This window comes from Ostrea edulis, chromosome 2 (assembly GCF_947568905.1).
Source record: "Ostrea edulis chromosome 2, xbOstEdul1.1, whole genome shotgun sequence".
NCBI lineage: Eukaryota > Metazoa > Mollusca > Bivalvia > Ostreida > Ostreidae > Ostrea > Ostrea edulis.
The window spans coordinates 79,593,685-79,616,187 of record NC_079165.1 but is presented as its reverse complement, the minus strand read 5'-3'; the positions used below and the strand labels follow the sequence as shown (position 1 = coordinate 79,616,187).

Genomic DNA, 22,503 nt, shown 5'->3' with positions numbered 1-22,503 from the left:
AATGAATTACAAACTATTCATTGAAATCTACAACTTATGAATTACAAATAATAGAAATTTACAACTTATGAATGACAAACTTGTTAAAACTCACACGTCAATGCATTCCTGCATCAGGCAAACATCAAAATCAAAAATTCGGTCCCTGAAATCAGAATATATGTATACTTACGATATAAATAATCATTTTAAAAACTTCCCAAGTCGGGCATTCACATGATGAAATTTTCACTTCGCAGATAAAAAACAAATTAAGGACGAATGAATGTCAGTGACACATTTTTTGTGCTTCGAAACTCCACTGTCTACATAGTGAAACAAAACATATACCTGCATTCATAGGGAAAGGCAAAATGAAAAAATAACTTCTTTAGCAAAAGAAAAAAATATTGGTGGCCTTCAGCTCGACATACACAATTGTAAAGTTTCTCCAGATAATTTTTGTTTGGATTTGCAAAAAGAAGGTTTTCGTATTAATTTCTAAGCATTAAATAGAAGTCATTATAATAAATTGTGTTGAAAGTCGTTGGTGTGATGACAATAAACTGATGACCATGAAGCAATGGTGCGGTGATTCGATGACATGACTATAAAGAATGATGCACCATCCAGTATTACGTCCGTATTTCGCATCATCGTCATCTGATGACCAACCTTCAGTGTCCTAGCCAGTCATTGTGTATCTTGTTGACAAATTGAAAGATTCAAACAGAACTTAATATAATTTGGAGAACTTGGTTTAACATTGAATTCTCAATATACATGTATATTGCATAACGTAAAGGATATAAGCCAAAAATTGTCCATTTTGTGAGAGAAAGAACTGATCGAGGCCCGTGGGGGTACAATAAAATCAAGATTTATCACATAAATCAAACTTTTCACACATAAATAACAAGATTATCTAATATAAATCAAGATATATCAAATCACTTGACCTGTTTTTATATTGTTATGAAGCAGAATTTATTCAAAAACTTCTAAGTGAGAAGAAAAAATATCTTGCTGTGGCCTTCAAAGCGACATTTAGATATATCGACGACGTTTCATTCGATACACAAGAGCTTCTTCTGCATATGATCAGTTTTTAAAACGAGACAGGCAACTGACAAACAAGTTGATGGTGCAGGGTTTCAACAGTCTCGTTTAAAGTCAGCATTTCGCAAAGTCTATGGTCGTTATAAGAATCTAGTTCGTCAATACAACCTATCATTAGGCCGAATGCTGTCGGACGCGTTTCATACCGATTGTTAGGCCGTTCTTGGCACACTGATTTTGACTACGGATAACTCCGTTTACCTGATCAAGATATAGGGCTCACGGCGGGTGTGACCGGTCGACAGGGGATGCTTACTCCTCCTAGAAACCTGATACCACCTCTGGTATACCCAGGGGCCCGTGTTTGTCCAACTCTATTTTGTATTGCTTATAGAAGTTATGAGATTGATCACTGTTCGTTATCTTCACCTTTTATCGAACATAAATATCGATATTTTTTTTTTAAGATTATCGAATATAAATCAGAATCTATCGAATGTAAACAACAAGATTATCGAATATAAATAAGTTATCGAACGTAAATATTTTCGCATATAAATCAAGATTTGTATAATATTACAGCGTTTTACACGCCATAGAATCCGGTGGAGGGACAGGTTCACATTCCCGCGATATTTTTCACTGAATATCAGTTTATCCGAATTACTCCACGTAAAGACGTTGCATTTCCCGAATCCGGAGGACTGAGATACGGTGTTTTTTTTGTTAAAATTTTTCTAACAGTCACTTATGAATCCAGCCTCCTCTACGATTCGATTTAAATGCACACACGAATCAAATTTTTCTAACGCGCATGCGTATAGATATTGAAACGATATATAAGTACACTATCAAACAATAGGCCCATGGGCAACATCGCTCTACTGAGCCACCTTGGTCTATTTAAAGATTTTCACTATATACACCTGTATTCGCATGTAAAACTTTGATCCCTATTGTGAACCCAACCTACCCCCTGGGGCCATGATTTTCACAAACTTAAAATCTGCACTATACCCAGAAGCTTTCATGTAAATGTAAACTTTTCTGGCCCAGTGGTTATGGAGAAGAAGATCTTGAAAGATTTTCCCTTTATTTTTTTATGTAAAACTTTGACCCCTTATTGTAGCCCCAATCAACCTCCGAGGGTCATGGTTTTAAAAACTTGAATTTGCAATATGTCAGGAAGCTTTCATGTAAATTTCAGCTTTTCTGGCCCAGTGGTTCTTGAGAAGAAGCTTTTTAAATGACCCCACCTTATTTTTGTATTTTTGTGATCATCTCCCCTTTGGAGGGGACATGACCCTTCATTTGAACAAATTCAAGGGTGTTTTTTGCCAAGTTTGGTTGAAATTGGCCCAGTGGTTCTGGAGAAGTCGAAAATGTGAAAAGTTTACAGACAGATGGACAGACAGACGGACGATGGGTGATCAGAAAAGCTCAGGTGAGCTAAAAACTCTGAACAATGTTTTCTCCTAAAGCACCCATCTAACCAGGATTTGCCAGTTTAGCTGCCTTGACCAATGCCGTCTTATGATGATAGACATTCATTGTTTTGTTTTTTTAAATGTTTAAGCAAGATACAAAACTCAGATGGTCTATCGTGTTAGATAACAGATTGGTCACTCGCTGCTCATAGACCACCCATGTCGTGTATCCCTTACATACATGTACATCCAATCAAAGACAAAGCGGAGCTATACAAGTTATATCTTAACTATAGCAAACAGATATTATAACATGCCTCTCGTATTGAAATCTTCATCGCGGTTTTGATTAGTTTTCGTACATGAAACATCTAAGTTACTTACTCCGGACCGTTATCATGAACACTGACCATCCCTCTCATCACGTGACCAGCTGGTACCGTGTAATCCAAGTCCCCGTCGTACTTATTGGCCCAGCCGCTGTAGAAACAGTTGTAGAGGCACATTCCTGGAAAACGATACTTTAAAATATAACCTTCATTAATAAAGATTTCTGTGTTTCCAATTTAGTGTGATGATATTTTTGTTTGAAATAATCCAGTGAAAAAAATGAAGCACCTGGTTTTTCACAACAGTAAAACTTGAAGCGCCTGTCCTCTTGATGGTTGTCATGGTAACTACCTATGCCGTCCAGTACAGCGCCGTTTGGACACTGGAAAGCTAGAGGTTGGTCAAAATTGTTCACGAAATCTGAAAAAAGAACCCCAAAAACTTCCAAAGAAAAGGTCCATGGGTCACATGATTGCTCATCTGCGCAAGTGAATTTTTCTCGTGTAATTCTTTTAAAATAAAGACTCTCATTCTGGCATTATGAACTGGCCATTGTCCTTGGGATCGTGGTGTAATCACATTCTGGCACTATGAACTGGCCATTGTCCTTGATCACTTTGAATCTACACTACATGAGGATGCTTGGAACACCGTACCCTTCTGGTTCTAGTAAAACCTATGTACATATTCCAATATAAACTCAAATTATTGCCCCGACCTGATAACCTACGAGAACAAACTTTAATTTTCGTAATATAAGGATGCTTATATGAAATGAAATTATTCATAATAGCGAAAATAATAATTCAGAATTGGGATATGCTAATAAAGAAAACATAAAAAGTGTTGTGAAAAAGTTTCGAAACGTGCCTCTGGATCCAGCGAAATTCAAATACAGTATGGGAATACGTCTTTTAAATTTAAGTATTGATGCGATATGATAATGGCCAATATTTAAAAACTGATCATATGCATGTAGCAACACCTGATCTCTAAAACTTTAAAAACACCATAAGTAAATGTGTATTATCATTCTTTTCAAAGATTAATTTTTAGGAACAGTTTGAGGAAAATATACAATAAATAACTATACCTTTAGTATCTATTGATTCAAATGTTTACTGTGAATGAAATAAACTTAAATAATGTGAACATGTTGTAATCTTCAAACTACATAGATTTTTCCAGTATCTAGTGTGATTTCCGTTCATACGAATGAGATACCCTAGGTGCGATCTTAAGCCTATGATCAAACGTTAATGCTGTGGTAACTGTGTCAGTTCATCCAATGGTCTGGTAGTGTCATCAATGATACTGGCCTTTGTCAAAGAGCGTGATTGTAAAATTGAGGCATAACACTGGCAGCGGAAATGTCCCTTTGGTTATTATGTGCATTTGGGTTGCCCTAACTATGATAAGATTCAGGTTACAATTGTAGGAAACAAAGACTCATACCATAACTGATTCACCACCAAACGAAATCGTCTCTACAATATTTCGTTCAGCATATGCAGTTCTAGGTTGCCGTCATACATGCACTCGTCCATCTGTGATATGTTGCAAACTGCGGCTCTCGTCCGACCATGGCTTTCCTCCAAGATGCTAGTTTCCAACGATGGGGAGCTTGACACCAGCATACACATATTTGCTGTTTTGTGGTCGAGTGTAAGCAAAGGTCTCTTTATGGGTCTTCTTGCACGATAGCCATAATTATGACTTAAATCGATGACACGCTGTTGTCGTTGAAAGCAAACGATATGGCAACCATTCTTTTTAAAACTGAGCTACTGTTAAAAAAGTTTCGTCTGAGCATCCTTTTGAGTGCAGTGTCCTCCAGAATACAAATCTTGCACGATCTTTGACGTTATTGTTAACTGGTTCTTTGACGTTATTTTTAACTGGTTCTTTGACGTTATTGTTAACTGGTTCTTTGACGTTATTGTTAACTGGTTCTTTGACGTTATTGTTAACTGGTTCTACATGAAGTTGAATGATGATCCTCCACTTGATGACCAATTTGCTTTTATGACATACCTGTCCCCCATTCAATAATCTGTCATAGGATTGCATTTTGACATGCGGAGGACCCACAATTTCGATGTGCAATAAAGGTAAACTTAATATGCCAAACTGTACAGGTTAATTAAATAAAGAGCTAAAGCACTGTGTTCAAAACTCGCAATTCAGTTGGAAGTGAGTACAACAGTCGCGCGGGCGATTCTCGGCGCACAGAGTGGACAATAGACAGTTAAATATAAGTATATTGTAAACAAAGGTGCGGACTAGATTACGTTAAACTACTGAATTGAAAACTATTGTTGATTCAAAAGTTTTGTAAAAGAGTAACTTTAGTGTTGCAATACTTTTTTCTCATGTGTATACCTGTCCAGGAACAATACTTTTCAGTACTTTCAGTACTTTGATTCATGTGTATACCTGTCCAGGAACAATTCTCCGTTTTCTCTGTATACGTAGTACACTGTAAATCGAACACTCGATCCTCCCGTCTGTTGTCATGGTGACTGACTACCCTGCTGATGGATTGGTGTTGAGGACACGTGAATGTGAAGGGTTGATCGTATTCATTGACCCATGTATACACTCCCAGAATCCTCAACAGGAAGAATACTGTGTGTGTGAAAAAGAGGTACATGTACTGTCTCGCAGACAAGAGTCTCAATGTTCTTTTGCCCCCTATTCTGGACCCAGTTGCACAAAATTTAATTAAGTTTAACTGACAGTTAACATCTAGTTAACACTATATACATGCAAGACTTAATGACAAGTTAATTGTCAGTTAAATTTAACTAACCTTCGTGTAATTGGGTCCACGCTACGTAACATTAAGAATATTCTGTTTGTTTTCTCTCTTCAGCGTCGTAACTATCTATTTCAGTCGTTGCTACAACCCTGAACACAGGCCACTCTTAGCACAGCCGATCTACAATTGTCTCTTCCAAGAAAATAAAAAAGCCATGCATTACTTCTCTTCCTTAGCTCTGAGCAAACGGTGGTAATTGTTGAAAACTTTTTAGTCTAATTTACCTGTGACTAGATGCATGTTACCTGTCGAAATGAACGATTATCTGACTTCATAGAGATAAACCAGCATGGCCTTCTCTGACTATTCATTCAATGGTTAATCGGGTCACCAGTAAAGTTATAAACCAGGACAGGTACTGGATATTCTAGACGCCACTGTTATACATTTTGTTTATATGAATTTGTGAATGAATTAAATATGCTGTAACCAGTGTGGGTCAAATAGATAATTAAATTTCACTCCGTTTCCCCCTTAAACATGCTTACTAACTGAAACCGAAGGGCAATATCTCATAAACTTTCAAACCACGATGCTCATTAGAGTTTTCAACAATTCACAAATAATTTGATGATTGGACTAAAGATGTCACCTCTTCCACTCCTGTTATATATCATTGGACTCTATTGAAATAGGCTAATCACTGCGTATGAATACACTAAAAAGTACAAAACAGGTTTATCACTATGCATTTGTTTTGTTTTTTAATGTGTCTATCATCTTGTTGTCTCCCTTGTTCATTTTTCATGTTTCTCATTCGTGTAAAAATACTGGAAGTACAAGTGTTTTGTGTAATTTGAATTTGGTTTTCCTTTTAATGTTATTGCTGGTCCTAATTTTCTTTAGCCTGGGAAAGGCAATCCTTGTTAAGAAAGTCTGTTTTTAATATCTCCCATTCCCCTCCTCCTGGTGTTAGTAACTTACTGTAGCTCCTAAGTATGTAATGAGTCGACTTCTATTTCTTCTCCTTTAATGCATATTTTCTCCTTGATTTTACCATTTATTCTCATCACTTTCGTTTTCTCGATATCAATTTTGAGCCCCATTCTCTCTGCTTCTTCTATCATAACTATACTATGTCAAACGCTCGGCATCAGGTGTGAATGTCACGTGTCCTAGGAGACGACCTTAAAGACAGATGTCCCATGTCACAGTAGGTGTGGCACGCTAGAGAACCCTCATTGCTCAATGGCCGGAAGCACCGAGCAAAGGCCTAAATTTGAAGCCCTTCACCGGTCTTGGTGACGTCTCCATATGAGTGAAAAATTCTCGAGAGACGTTAAACAAGATACATACAATCATTTCTTTGTACATGTTGTTTTGTCGACGATAATAAAGCAACATCATCCGCAAAATCTAAGTCATCCAATTTTGTGAAAATTTTCCATCTTATCCCTTTCTCTCCATTCTTTGTCATCATATGAGATGACATACCTTGAGCCTCTCTTCACATCAGCATATATTTCATGGAGCGCCAAACTGGTCAAGGTGCTCCATTTAATATGCCGGTGTGAGGTGGTTCGAGGTAGGTCATTGTAACGTGTTACTGGGTTCTTTACAAGAGATGGGGTTATATATTTATTATTTTCCTCTTACTCTACTTGAGCTATTGATTGATCATTAACATAAATTTTTCTATTTCTCTGTCCGAGCGTTGATTGGTACCGAGTTACTTATCTCGGGTTTCTAATTATATACAGCGGGTAGTTCGCTGGCTGGGCTACCTTTACCGTGTTCCTGAGCCAAGTTCCTATTGCTTAGCGAAAGTACAGGGTACCTCACCCTTATTCAAGATAATTGCACCCAGTACCCCATTGTAATTCCTTAAGCTCTTTCCACCAATGCTTATTCTTTATCACCCTAGCCTATTTCTTATTTCTATTTTCGGCCTACCTATTCCTTCTTCTCTACTCGCTTCTGGAGCTGTTCTCATCAGGTCCTTGGAGTAGTCTATGATAAATCACTTCTGCGTTTGGAAGACATGAACCTAATACACTATGACATCGTCATATATTTTCACTTTTTAACTATACGGAATACAGAATATCACTCACTTGACACACTCATCCGTCCAGCAAAGAAATATCTCCTCAAGGTTTCACACAGCATAAAAGAGACTCATAAACCGGCAACAAATACAAGGACTTGGATATTGGACCCCCGACATTTTTCAATAACACTCCCAGAGCAGTCTGATTTAATGATTGTGATGTTTTCCCTCAAAGATATGTTGACAATATATTTAGATACGAAAGAAATCCTTAAATAGCTCGCTACTCAAAAACAGCAATCAAACGACTATAGATTAGTGCTACTAGATAGGGGTCCGTGTTTGCCCAACTATCTATTTCGTATTGCTTGTAGGAGTTATGAGATTGATCACTGTTCGTTATCTTCACCTTGCATCTACAAACGAAATCATCTGGTTAGAAGCGAAGGCAATTGAAGTGAACATCACTATTTCACCATTCACAAATAGCTATGTACTGACAATTAAAAACATTGTTAATTAGTAAAAGACTTAATCATGAAACAAAATTGTTGCTATTGTTCACTTTCGTCATTGGAACACACATCATTACAGAGACATATATGGACTATGGATCCTGTATGTCCTACAGCACCGTCACAGGCACTTGTTTCTGTAAATAACTTACGACATCTGTATACTAATAATAACATGTTATTATCATTATACAGAGGTCGTAAGTTATTTACAGAAACAAGTGCCTGTGAGCACCGTATCTCGATGCTTTTTGTTGTTGATACATGTACATGCTGTATTATATATATATATATATATATATATATATATATATATATATATATATATATATATACATGTCTATGTATAAACTGCACTAAGCAAGGGTGAGTTATATGTCCTACAGCACCGTTTCCTGCTGCTTTCTGCTGTTGGTCCGTGCACATGTTCATGCTGTAAACTCATATTCTACTTATTGCGTTACTCTAGCTACTTTTCCAACACATATGTAGCGATGGAATATTGCTTTAACTAAGGGTGGACACATTAATGACCTCTAGCACCGATCTAGCACCGATCTTGCTGCTTCTTGTTGTATTTCTCTGTACACAGGTACGTACATAAATTTAGTTACTTCAGACATATATGATATCTTTGTCAGTACCTCTATACATAGTATGTACCTTATCAAATTCCTTGCAGCTTTGTCCATCACAACATATTAAACTTAAGTCATATTCATTTAAGAAATAAGATATCATTTTTGAATGTTGTTGGGATATGACATGAATTTGGTCACGTGATCAAATCCTATAACGCCCGAAGGGCGTTATAGTAGATTTGATCACGTACCAACTTCATATCATATACCAATAACATTCAAAAATGATATTTTATTTCTTATATTTATATTTTCTATTTTGATTTGTGTTCTTACCGAGCTTCCATGATTATGTAGCAGATGACCAAAATAACGATCGTAGAACACAAAATATAGTTCGTTAGAGTTTTATCGAATAAAAAATTAGGAACAATATAAAAGAGAATATAAGATAGAGATATTTAATTGAAAATGTTAAAAAAAAGACGAAACATGTGTAAAATAAAGGTAATTTAGAGCGTAAAGTTAACTGAAATGACGACAAGAAGAGCGGAGTAAACTACATCCGTGATGTGATTTGGTCGCGATCAGCGATGAAGAAACTGGTGTCGGTCTAGCTTACTAAGTTGGAAACGCTTGTTGATCACAGATTTCGACAGAAATTCAGAGGATCTGAGAGAATTGATGGTGGATATGATGGGTCAAGTTAACGTTAAGCTCTTAGTCAGGTTTTTGGAAAGAAACAACGGTATGTTCATCGTTAGGACTCGCGGTAAACGTAGACATGCAGGAGACGATTCAAGGCAGTAGGACAGATTTAGACAAAGTGCATTTACCTTCAGTGTGTGTAAAAGAAAACAAAAACGAACTGACGGAGTTTTTGTTCACTTGAGAAATTTCTGTTGTAGGATTTTAATGAATACTCGCACCGGTACCCTGAGCGCGTTTGATTACAAGCAAACCGAAACCGGATTCGTAAACCGTGTCGTTTGTTTCTGCAAAACCGGAACCAGATTCGAGAAACCGCGAATCCTGCTCTGAGGCTGGATTTTATGGTTTCAAGATGGCGGCCGATAAGTTTTGTCATTTCATTATTGAAGTTTTGTTATTTGTTAATCCTTATAGATTGTTAGATAGTTTGCGTACGTGCAAATGTCAACAACAGAATGCTATTTTGGGACAGTTTTACCTATATAATTACCAAACAGACGGAAAACCAAAGCAAGACGCACATGGCCTAGACGTTCCCTGTAAATACATGTGTACTGGTTATGGAAACGCATTTACACGTTAGCTAGGGTTAACATTCAATAAAAAGAAGAAATAAATCACAGGTCGTTCCGTACCCAAATCAGTCCGGCTATCGAAAGAAATTTACAACAGGTTGGGAATAATACGTATAAAGGTCAATTCCTTCATCCTCAAACAAAAACTCAAGCCATGGATAGCATTCTACATTACTGACAGCCATCTTGCTAAAATCCAGTTTCGGTTTGAGCGTTTGATTACAAGCAGTTGGTTTACGAAACCAGATTCAAAAACCGAATCCAGTTTTGTTGTAATCAAACACGCTCGAAACCATCGAAATTTTTCGAGCCTCGAAACCAGCCTCGCTTATGATCATGCCGAGTCATAGCCGTGATGGAAGTTGCCAGGAAACAACAGGTTAACTTATCATCATAAAGTAAATAGGCTTATAACTCTGTCTACATGTCTTCGCTTCCAATATCATAGAACTTTACAAAATCGCCATGCAGAAGTTGAAGACGGTATTTAAAACTGAATAAAATGAAACAACAGAATGATATGTTTAATGTTTCTCTTTTATAAATTGATGAAATTCTTGTTTGTTTACAAAACAAAATCTGTATAAATATCCTGCTGCGTTTGTTTCTGTTATGATATCATTGCAGTAGCGGATCCAGGTTTTACGAAGGGGGGTGGGTGGGTGGGTGAAAGTCAAGTATTAGCCAAAATACTCAGCCGTTTTGGGTGCCAATCAGGAATTTTACTCGCACTATTTCTATTATTTAAATTTGTGAGGGGGGGGGGTCTAAATCTAAAGAGGCCAGGTGAAAATACAGGAACTGACTTTTGAAGAGGTGATTGTATTCATACACAAGAACAAACTGATCACGTGACTAAATTCATGTCATACGAAATTGAACGTCGATTTCATTAGTACTGTCATATAAGGAAGTGCGTTGGCAAATGTAAATATTACTTAAAGAATGATATAAACTTATAGAATTCATAACAAGTTTAACCAACAAGAATGCATACGATAATTTATGTTAATTAAGGAAACTAGTCATTATGCCATATGTTATACAATCTGAATAAGAGTTTATTATGTCCGTTGTCATACTATGTTTGTGCAAGCACAAGCGATTTACGCCATGCCTCATGAGGCCTAAATTTGAATATTTAAATTCTATTTATAGTACACGCTGTAACAGTAAACTATAGTTATTTTTAGAACTGATTTGAAAACTAGTAATGTTTGCAACAAAGTCCGCCTAAAACTCCTAAATTTTCACAAACAAGATGCTCATTAAAATGAGCTGTACTTACATTACTCGTAAAAAAACACCTCTACCTACAAACACGGACCTTTCAGTTGGTAAACTGATAACTAACAGCTGAACTGTAGATCTCTAGATAAAATTATATACACAGGAGAGCTACAGATCCACCCTTACAAAAACATTCGATTGACAGCGCATCATTTTCTGCGCACGATTCAGGTCTTGTTAAATACTCATTCGAACAGAAAACTTACAACATCAATAAAGTTCACTTGTTCTTGCAGCCATGCTGGTATTCTCTTTAGAGAAGTCGAGAGGCATAGCCTTCATCGACTTCTCTTCGCAAGCATTCATATTTTGATTCTGGAAAACGTGTAAATGCCGGAGTCGGTGACGGTTTATGCTTCGACCGACGTTTCGACTCAGATGTGCCTGGATTTAGGCAATAGACAACTTGTTTTCAAACATTTAGCAGTAATGCACGAAACCGTCACAAGGAAATCAACACTTACTTGCTTTTAATCCATTTTCAACATGTCCCCTGTCCCGGGTTTACGTTAACTGGTCTTGGGAGTTGTCAAAATAGGGGACCAGTTAAGAGAAAGTAAACAGAGTTGTGATTTAAACCCGGGACAGGGGACATGTTGAAAATGGATTAAAAGCAAGTAAGTGTTGATTTCCTTGTGATGGTTTTGTGCATTACTGCTAAATGTTTGAAAACAAGTTGTCACCTGCATATGGTGTTTATATCTCTCAACTGATTCGATACACAAGAGCTTGTTCTGCGTATGGTCAGTTTTTAAATCGAGGCAAGCTACTGACAAACAAGTTGACAGTACAGGGGTTTCAACAGTCTCATTTAAAATCAGCATTTCGCAAATTCTATGGTCGTTATAACGATCTAGTTTGCCAATACAACCTATCATTGGGTCAAATGCTGTCTGATGTGTTTCATACCGATTGTTAGGCCGTTTGTGGCACACTGATTTTGACTACGGATAACTCCGTTTACCTGATCAAGATATAGGGCTCACGGCGGATGTGACCGGTCGACAGGAGGTGCCTACTCCTCCTAGGCACCTGATCCCCCATCTGGTGTGTCCATGGGTCCATGTTTGCCCAACTATCTATTTTGTATTGTTTATGGGATTTCTGAGATTGATCAGTGTTCGTTATCTTCACCTTTCACTTGAGTCCTTGGAAACTGTGTTAGAAATGTCAAAACTCGTGAATTATTCGCCTGGGAGGGACACCATCACTGAACAATTCAAGCGTGAGATAGCATCCGATACACCAGATTCCGTCCCACCCGATACACCAGATTCCGTCCCACCCGATACACCAGATTCCGTCCCACTCGATACACCAGATTCCGTAGCACCCGATACACCAGATTCCGTCCCACCCGATACACCAGATTCCGTCCCACCAGATTTCGTGTGCTATGTTCCACCCGACACACCAGATTACGTCCCACCCGATTTCGTGTGCTATGTCCCACCCGATACACCAGATTTCGTGTGCTATGTTCCACCCGACACACCAGATTACGTCCCACCCGATTTCGTGTGCTATGTCCCACCCGATAGAGTGTTAGAGCTGCCAGTTTAAATAGTGTTCTGAAAAACTACTATGTCCTTCAGTCTTTGTGGAAGACCTGCTATGAATGAACAAAGGCCCCTGAAACCCATTCTCGGATCACCGATGAGAAAATCCAGATGCGATCGGATATTAAAAATTGCAGAGACATAAAACGTAACCCGAATCATGCAGAGAAAAAGCTTAAGTTGTAAATCGAAGGCTTTTAGAAGGGGTGAGTTTGTTGTTTAAATGGCAACTAATAATTTGTCAACTTATCATTGTTACTGTACCTATATTCTATCATTGTTATTCTATCATTGTTACCTATAGTCTATCATTGTTACCTATATTCTATCATTGTTACCTATATTCTATCATTGTTAACTATAGTCTATCATTGTTACCTATATTCTATCATTGTTAACTATATTCTATCATTGTTACCTATACTCTATCATAGTTACCTATATTCTATCATTGTTACCTATATTCTATCATTGTTAACTATATTCTATCATTGTTACCTATACTCTATCATTGTTACCTATATTCTATCATTGGGAATTATCGTTAGTTACTAATCTTGAAAGCTGACAGTAGTTGTTACTGCCACTCTTAACTAGTCTTCATTTACAGATATGTCATTTGAGCGATATATAATAATGATTGGTTCTATCAAAAGAATAAAACGTGTAATGTTTCTAAATTTATTTATTACGTCAATGTTTGGAATCACTGGTATTATTCACAAATCGTTTTCCAATAAGATCTCCGCCCGGCCCGCTACAAAGAAAAATATTTCATTTTTTGAGGATTTCATATTCCTTCAGGAAGTCATGAATTTTGATTCAAATACTGTAAACAAACTTTAATTCGCAACGACTTTTTTTTTTGCGATTTACCAGTGATGAACTGGTTCTTAGTCTCGTTCAACCAGACGCTCGGCTATCTCCGTAAATCTCCGACTTTGCTCTTCGGATATTCACGGAAAAAGCAGAGCGTCTGGCAAACTTCCACCAGAGTTCGTTTGCTCACAAACCAAACTCTTCCACTTAGGCATTATGGGATAGCGCTTTCTTAGGCCGCATATACTGTGACGTCACTGTAGAATGACGAAAAAACATAACGTCAAACGTAAACAACTTTCAAAAGAAGAACGTAAACATCAAGTTCATTACTTTACACAATAATTTGAACAGAGTCTCCCTACTTTTGAATGATCTTTTGATCATTTTATGTTTAAAATAAAATCCATACTTTTATATTAATGCTCTTAATACCAATATCTTCAAATTTCTAACTGCGAACTACTTCTTTAGTGTTATTTGCCTGCGTGATAATCGCGGACTCACAATATACAAATCTGTATATTGTGTTGCGTCACATAGGAGAGCAATCGGATCACGAGCTCGTCCTTTTCCGTAACCGGTAAGAAGACTCGGACGTGGATCGGCGCAAGAATTGCATCAAATCGATGCATTTCTTCGCCAGAAGCGTGCCCGTGGATGAGTGTTGAAAAGGCCAGAACCGAATCCCTGAATAATATGTTATTTATATTTTCACCACAGATTCAGTTTTGGTATCATTCACTCTAATACATAACATGTAAGTGGAAATTAATAGTGGTACAATACCTTAGATGTGTATTTTAATATCTTAGATGCATTTGAAAGTTCACGTTTCATAGTGTAACGTACGACTGTGATGTCAAAGTTACGTTTATGTATATGTAGCAACCAACTCTGATGGCGTCGATCCACATACGAGGTTCATTTGCGGTTACGGAAATAGCCGAGTAGTTACGATTGATAGGAGAGCAATCGGATCACGCGCTCGTCCTTTTCCGTAACCGGTTACGGAAATAGCCGAGTAGTTACGATTGAGAGGAGAGGTCTATTCGTAGGTGACGTAATGAGGCCTCGACGGGGAGTTTGGAGCGTCTGGTTGCACGAGACTAACTGGTTCTCAGCAACTAAAATTCTCGACCGAGATAATCTTTAAAAAATACGAGATACGCAAAAGGACTGTTTCATGGCAAGAAATATTCGCGACGATGATGTTCTCGCGAACTTCTCTAAAATTATTGCACGCGAATAAAAGTTGGTTTACAGTAGTGGCAAATTATACTCACGCATCTGTGCAGCTCTGCATTAAACAGACTTCAAAATCAAATATTCTGTCTCTAAAAATAAATATTTTAGCATTAAACCCTCTCGTCGATAACGCATATATGGGTATCAATTTAACTTAGCGTAATAATCAATGGCACAAAATGAAGGGATAAACAAACTGAAAATATGAATTTAGAACAACAATATCTCTTATTGCTATCACTAATACATTTCAATTCTACACAAACTACCGGGTATATTGTTTTGAGGAAATAAAAAACCCAACTCAAAATCGAATCATTTACAAGTTGGACAGAATTTGTGTCATATCATTCGCATTTTCATTTCCAGTTACAAAACCAATCGTTGATCAAAAAAGGACTGTGTGTGTGGACTTGGGATATATATGCTGTTTTAAGGAGGTATGCTACACCAGAGAAATTTGATGTAGATGAAAAGTGTAGGATATGTACAAAAATATTTTGAATTTTCAAATTTTCAAATTTACTTTATTTTGTCAAAAAATACAGTTTTAGTAGAAGGTAATCTGAAAAAAATTTAAAACCCCTGCTGGACTCGAACCTGCGACCTACAGTTCAGCAGTCGGTATTCTAACCTACTGAGCTACTCGGCTAGGTATTTAAATGGAAAAGGAAAAGTCAAATATTGCTGATATCGATTTTGTCATCCATGTTTTTAAAGGAAGTCAGCCATTATGACGATGTAGAGTACTACCTTAAAAAACATTCTGTATCGCAGCAATGGATGAATCACGCCATTCAGACCAGACGTTCAATTCTTGCTTGACTGACAAGAGACTTGAGTCTGATATCACTGGTCAGGTAGATTTTACGGAAGTTAGCTGAAAATGAGGTCTCTAAATCTCATGAAGTACACAAAGCTACGTACTCTGGACCGTTGTCATGGACGCTAACCCATCCCCGCATTACATGGTTAGCCGGTACTGTGTAATCCAAGTCCCCATCATAACTATTGACCCAGCCGCTGTAGAAACAGTTGTAGAGGCACATTCCTACAGTAAATGTAAGATTTACAATATACAACAGTTTGGGTGTTTCTGATTAGTATTAGTGAGTAAAGCATTCCTATAAGAACCTGGTTTTTCGCAACAGTAGAAACGAAAACGTCTGTCCTCAGCGCCGTTGTCATGGAAACTACTAACACCATCTAGAATACCACCATTAGGGCATTGGAAGGCTACTGGTTTATCAAAATTGTTTACATACCCTACAGAAAAAAAAGATTAAATCAGACGTCTGTCTAGTACATATATCTTCCGAAAGTACGATTAAACTTAACTCAATAAGTGAAGAATGAAATAACTTATATTGCATAGAACTACTTCTGATAAGTCTATTTACTGCAGTCACAACTCATAACCAATGGGATCACTCGCTCGTCCTTTTCCGTAACCGGTAAGATGACTCGGACATGGATCAGCGCAAGACTTGCATCAAATCGATGCATTTATTCGCTGGAAGCGCGCCCGTGGATGAGGTGAGGTTAAAAGGCTAGAACCTAATCCCTGAATAATGTGTTATTTATATTTTCAACACAAATTCAGTTTTGGTATCATTAACGTCTTATTCACTCTAATACATAAACATGTAAGTGGAAATTGATAGTGGTACAATACCTTAGATGTGTATCTTGGATGCATTTGAAAGTTCACGTTTCATAGTGTAACGTACGACTGTGACGTCATAGTTACGTTTAAGTAAACGTAGCAACCAACTCTGATGGCGTTGATCCACATACGAGGTTCATTTGCGGTTACGGAAATAGCCGAGTAGTTACGATTGAACTCATAACGTGATCACGCAGAACTCTCACAATGACGTCATCACCAAACCACACACAATTCTAACAATGATGTCATCACCAAATCACAAATAACTCTCACAATGATGTCATCACCAAACCACACATAATTCTCACAATGACCTCACACAACTCTCACCCTCTCATCTCCAGACCACAAACAATTATCAAAATGACCACACTAGATGACCAGAACAACCCTCTAAATGATCAAATCACCTGACCACAACAATTTTGATAATTGATTATTTGGCCAGAAATAATTCTCCTAAATGACCACAATAACCTGCCCTCAAAATAGTCTCTAAATGACCACATCACCTGAACAGAAGTAGCTTCCAACATGACCATATTATCTGACCAGAACAACCTCTAAATGGCCTCATTATCAGACTGACCACATAACCAGATCAGCTCTCTAAATGATCACATTACCTGACCAGAAACAGCTCTCAGAGTTCGCAGCATATGGACTGCATTGGAAGTCAAACACTCGATCCTCAGGCCTGTTTTCATGGTGACTGACGACCCTGTGGATGGACTGATGCTGGGGACAGGTAAAGGTGAAAGGTTTGTCGTAGTCATTGACCCAGGAGTCCACTCCCAGGAACAGGTGGATGAAAACTGTGGAGGTAGAAAACCCATTTGTCAGAAGAAAAATATTTTAGAACTTTAAAACCGTCTTCAAATAGTAAACTATGCAACAAAAATGTATCCATGTACTTTACGTAACTGTGAAATTACCTACGGCTGTCCACATTCTGCGCTTCCGAACGACACGCAGTAAAGATAAGGATATTGCAGCCGCGTGTCTTGCTTTAACATGACGTAAAATCTATTCTAATCATATTCGATATTATCTACTTCCAAGATAAGGGTGGTAACTGTTGCTAGTCTCGGACCCAGCCTGTATTGAAATGTTGTATTGCATGTCTATTGTAGAAAAAAGTATTCCCCTTTGCACACCCTTAAACCGTCCAATACTGTTTGAAAGCTTTGTACAGTTCTTATATTACCTCATATCAGTACGGCGGCAATCATAATCATACCACTTTTTATAAATCAATTCAGCTTCTGAAACTTTATTAAAATCATATGAAAAGATTTTTAATAAAACATTTTCTTTCGCCTTCTTTCAATGGCAGATATATTAATCGCATTTGAAATTCTAAAATCTGCATATACATGTATAAGTGTCATTTTAAACTTTTTTGTAAATTTCATGTTTTTAATGATGCACCTAAAACTTCCATATTCCATATATCACGGAGACTACTGTGATAGACATTCTTCTTTCGTCACCAAGTACATAGACTTTTCCACGGACTTAAAGGAACTGTGGCAGTGGGTCAAAAACGTGGGGTCCACTGGGGGTGGTGACTCGGATGAGTGCTATGAATTGGTTTTCCACGAGATTCAAAGTCTGACTTGGACGCCCGGCACCCAAAGGGCACTTGTGATGATAGGTGATGCTCACCCACATGATGTGAATTACCCAGACAATGAATTGAAGCTGGACCGGAAGCAGGAAGTAGAAGAATTAGCAGTGATGGTGAGTAACTACATGTAATATAAAGCTTAACTTTCTCTCCACTTTTAAATTTTGACTGTAAAAGTCTGCAACGAAATTGATATATACTTTATCTCGTTGAAGATAATACAGACTATATAAATTGCAAACTTTTAGGGTGCCCGAGTGTATGGAGTGCAATGTAGTTCGAGCTTCGGGTGACAAAAGGACCCACGACTTCTACCAAACACTAGCCGACAAGACAGCAGGCAGACGAGTAGAACTAGACCAGTTCTCCAATCTGTTTGACTTCATAATGGCCGTCTGTTACAGAGAACAAGGAGCATAATTTCTGGACATCTATGAAAAGGAAGTACGGCAGAGAGACGCTAGAATGGGTGTTCATAAAGATCTGAATGTGATGTTCGGCGCACTCAAAGACGGACAACCTTCTACGTCTTCATCAGATTCGCCAAATCCCGTCAAGCCGACCCTGAAAAAAGTGTCAGCACTGACAACAGTTCCTTCCCTTGTAAATCTGATGGAAAAAAAACCTTCATGTATTCACGGGGTAAAGAAAACAATCGCCAAAAGACCTTCTCCATCTGCTGTGGATAGGAAGAATGCGAGATCTATGACCATTTCATGTCAAAATGTATCGAAGTCTAAATACTGTTTTCCATATATCAAGAACGGTCATTATTACATGTATTAAGTTTTAATATCAATATTTTTCAGTTAATGATGTTCATATTTCACGACACTGTAATTTAGATTCCAAATATCAAAATGTAGCAATTGCATATCAATGGAATAATTCGTTTGCAAATTGATACTCTGCGAAAATTGAAGAGAGAAATCGTCCCAGAGACGAATTTCTCCATGAACAGGATGCAATGGTCACCATGGGAACTAGCGATTGCTCCCAGTAAACCGGTGGATGACGGCGAATGGGTTGAAAGATACAGAGGAAGAAAAGGTTTCCGAAAATCTACCATCTGTGGAGGAAAGACATTCCCCGCAGCTGTGTACATGTACGAGTTCTCGGTGAGGAAAACTGGTGATTCCAAACGTTTTGTAGCGTACTGTAAAATGTCGTCGGGATTTACCAAAACAAGATGTCGGGGATCCCATCTTTTATCAGATTCGGACGTTCGATCTCAAGTGAACAGAATGGTTTCCTTGGGGTATTTTGCGTTTGTGCGCAGATGTTTGATTACAGACTCTAACAAGGCCACAGTCAAGAAGTCTCTTTTACGCTATGCCTATGCATGGGGACGTGTACAAAATGTTAGAAATTCTCACAGAGATATGGAGATGGTTTAACAGTAGTGTCTACCATGAAGAGATAAACAACAGCAATGATAATCATGTCTCGTATGCTCACATCTGTATCTGACCGTAAAATATTTTGATTAGCTCACATTGTTACAGTATACTTTGATACTGAAATATATTCATTTTAAAATACATGTGTTGAATGCAAATTTTTTATATTCGTGCATGCACTAGACAACCGGGGGTGCATACGTGTGTGTGTGTGGAAGGGTAGGTGGATGTGTGGCACAAGAGTGATTGTAGTTGACCATGCCAGTAAATACCGTATTCTGCGCGAGAATAATTAAATTAAGTTCGTATTTATCTAACTCTCGATTTCATATTCTTTACGGTAGGTATAAATCTATATTTTGCTTAAAGAGTGTAAAAAAAGGAATTCTGGTACACTTGAACTTCTATATTTCGAACATCGACATCTCGGATTCCATAAATACGTGAGTTGGAAATCCAAATTACATTTTTCTTTATGTATTCTAACCTCAATATATTAAATATTTGGATATCTTGCAGTTTTTTCTATCCACCATCGACTTCGAGATAACAAGCTTTTATTGTAATTCGCAGCTTGGTAAGTATATACCACCGTGTGAATTTGCCATTATTAAAACTAACGAATGACTAGTCACTCTGTATAGCTTGGGATTTGTTGATTATTTTCACGTTTTCTTTGCCCGTACATGGGGATTCAGATTACAATAGGTCCTCAGTACCCCTTGCTTGTCGTAAGAGGCGAATAAAAAGGCTGTCCTTCGAATGAGACCGCAAAAATTGAGGCCCCCTGTCACAGCAGATGTGGCACGATTAAAGATCCCTCCCTGTCCAAAGACCGTAAGCGCCGAGCACAGGCCGAAATTTTGCAGCCCTTCACTGGCAATGTTGACTTCTCCATATAAGTGAAAAAATCTCGAGCGGGACTTTAAACTCTATTCAATCAATCAATCAATCACTTTTCCGAGTTCAGGTGTTTATATCATCCATAGGGCTCCAAGAAGGCAGTTGCTACACATCACTCAGTGAAGAAAGAGAGAGAGAAAAAGAAAGAAAAGAGTTAAGATATTTTATTCATGCACCAGAAATTCATATCATGGAGTTGTGGTGTTATTCAATTGTCTCCTTCCAATGACCGATTCGCCGGGATTTCCTCTACAAAAATTAATGCCAGTGAGATCCATATAATCCGTAAATATTGGAATATACACATGTATTTGAATTACATGCACAAATTAACTTACATATCCACACACTGTTGCATCAGACACACATCAAAATCGAAAACCCTGTCCCTAAAGGATAATAATAAGAACATTTATGCATCGACCAGTATTTCCCTACAGGGATAATTCTTAAAAAACACCAAATCCACAGAATAGGCTACATATACATACTCGTGACCGTTGTCATGGATACTTGTCCATCCTCTCATCACGTGACCTGCTGGTACCGTGTAATCCAAGTCCCCATCATAACTATTGGCCCAGCCGCTGTAGAAACAGTTGTAGAGGCACATTCCTGGAAAAATGTAATGTCAGTGATTATAACTACATACCTATATACAACAGTAAAACCCGAAGCGGTCTTTATCCTACGGACGCTTATTGACGCACCAGGTTTTTCACAACAGTAGAACCGAAAGCGCCTGTCCTCGTTATGATTGCTATGGTAACTACTGACGCCGTCAAGCACGCCCCCATGTGGGCACTGGAATACTACAGGGTGATCGAAGTCATTGACGTAATCTGGAAAACGCAAAATTAACGTTCAGTAACAACCAAAATTGTGTTCAAAGATTGATTGATTGATTATGGTTTAACGTCCCTCCCGATAATATTTCACTAATATGGAGACGTCACCACTGCCGGTGAAGGGCTGCAAAATTTAGGCCTATGCTCGGCGCTTATGGCCATTGAGCAGGGAGGGATCTTTATCGTGCCACACCTACTGTGACACGGGACCTCGGTTTTTGCTGTCTCATCCAAAGGACCGCTCCATTTAGTCGCCTCTTAAGACAAGCAAGGGGGTACTGAGGATCTATTCCAAACCACATCCACACGGGATTTGTGTTCAAAAGAGTACCCGGAACAAAAATAATATACTGTATTTGGGGGAAGGGTATTCTTTCATGATAAAGTGAAATATTTGACACTATTTTTAAAAAATCACCTGTCCAAAAGCAACTCTCTGAGTCGGTCGTGGAACTGGAACACTGAAAATCGAACACCCTATCCTCTTTTCCATTGTCATGATGACTAACTACTCGATGAACGGATTGGTGTTGAGGACACGTGAAAGTGAAAGGCCGGTCGTATTCGTTAACCCATGAATACACAAGCGCCAATAAATTCAAAAGAACTGCAAAAAAGAAATAATATTTCAGTCTATCTTGATATGTTTAAATTGGACATGTAACAACAAAACTTGGATTACCTGCTAATTGTCGCATATTTTCAGATTGGTTGTGCTTTCTAAGAGAATTGATAAGATAAGAATCATTATTTTACGGAAGCCAATATGTGTCAAGGAAGAAAATTACTGTCAATTTAACTGGCAGTCGCCACTTGAATTATTTAGCGATTTCCACTAAATTCATTTGGGGGTATCTAGTTATTCAACTAGCGTCTCTCTCTCTATTCTCCTCTCTCATTTTTTTCAGCAAACAGGGTTGCAACTCCCGTACCCCTTCCAATGATTAGTAATTACGTATATGTTTTACAGTCACACAAGAGCGTTATCGTTGGTCGAACTTGCGTTCAATTCATAAAGTAATATGAATGTTTATGATATCAATGTCTTACTAGAATGTTGACAGAGAGATGACGTGTACACACACCGGTCGTGGTAGGTGAGTGGTAGAGTGTTCACTTTGTAACTGGGAAGTCGGAAGTTTGAGCCCC

At 38.0% G+C, this 22,503-nt stretch overlaps 2 protein-coding genes across 2 annotated transcripts; both read right to left on the bottom strand.

Annotated features, from left to right (window-relative positions):
• Positions 1-90: 90 nt before the first annotated feature.
• LOC125680077 (uncharacterized) lies at positions 91-22,088 on the bottom strand. Its single transcript, XM_056153489.1, has 13 exons — positions 22,037-22,088; positions 21,773-21,961; positions 21,217-21,348; positions 20,998-21,121; positions 20,845-20,895; positions 20,697-20,755; positions 17,200-17,388; positions 16,039-16,170; positions 5,841-5,867; positions 5,232-5,423; positions 3,084-3,215; positions 2,850-2,973; positions 91-145 (listed from the first exon to the last, which is right to left on the bottom strand). Exons 1-13 carry the CDS (start codon positions 22,050-22,052, stop codon positions 91-93), a joined length of 1,422 nt encoding a protein of 473 aa, XP_056009464.1. The 5' UTR covers positions 22,053-22,088.
• On the bottom strand, positions 13,505-17,609 carry LOC125680621 (hemagglutinin/amebocyte aggregation factor-like). Its single transcript, XM_048920306.2, has 6 exons — positions 17,509-17,609; positions 17,200-17,388; positions 16,039-16,170; positions 15,832-15,955; positions 14,943-14,993; positions 13,505-13,594 (listed from the first exon to the last, which is right to left on the bottom strand). Exons 1-6 carry the CDS (start codon positions 17,522-17,524, stop codon positions 13,531-13,533), a joined length of 576 nt encoding a protein of 191 aa, XP_048776263.2. The 5' UTR covers positions 17,525-17,609; the 3' UTR covers positions 13,505-13,530.
• Positions 22,089-22,503: the final 415 nt, after the last annotated feature.

Coding starts and splice junctions, on each gene's coding strand:
- LOC125680621 (XM_048920306.2), bottom strand. Junction 16,171..17,199: donor TGAGAGCTGTTTCTGGTCAG/GTAATGTGATCA, acceptor TTTTTTCTGTAG/GGTATGTAAACAATTTTGAT. Junction 14,994..15,831: donor GTCCATGACAACGGTCCAGA/GTACGTAGCTTT, acceptor ATTTATTTTTAG/AGACAGAATATTTGATTTTG.
- LOC125680077 (XM_056153489.1), bottom strand. Junction 17,389..20,696: donor GAATAACACCACAACTCCAT/GATATGAATTTC, acceptor CTACCTCCACAG/TTTTCATCCACCTGTTCCTG. Junction 3,216..5,231: donor GGAGAATTGTTCCTGGACAG/GTATACACATGA, acceptor TTCTTTTTTCAG/ATTTCGTGAACAATTTTGAC.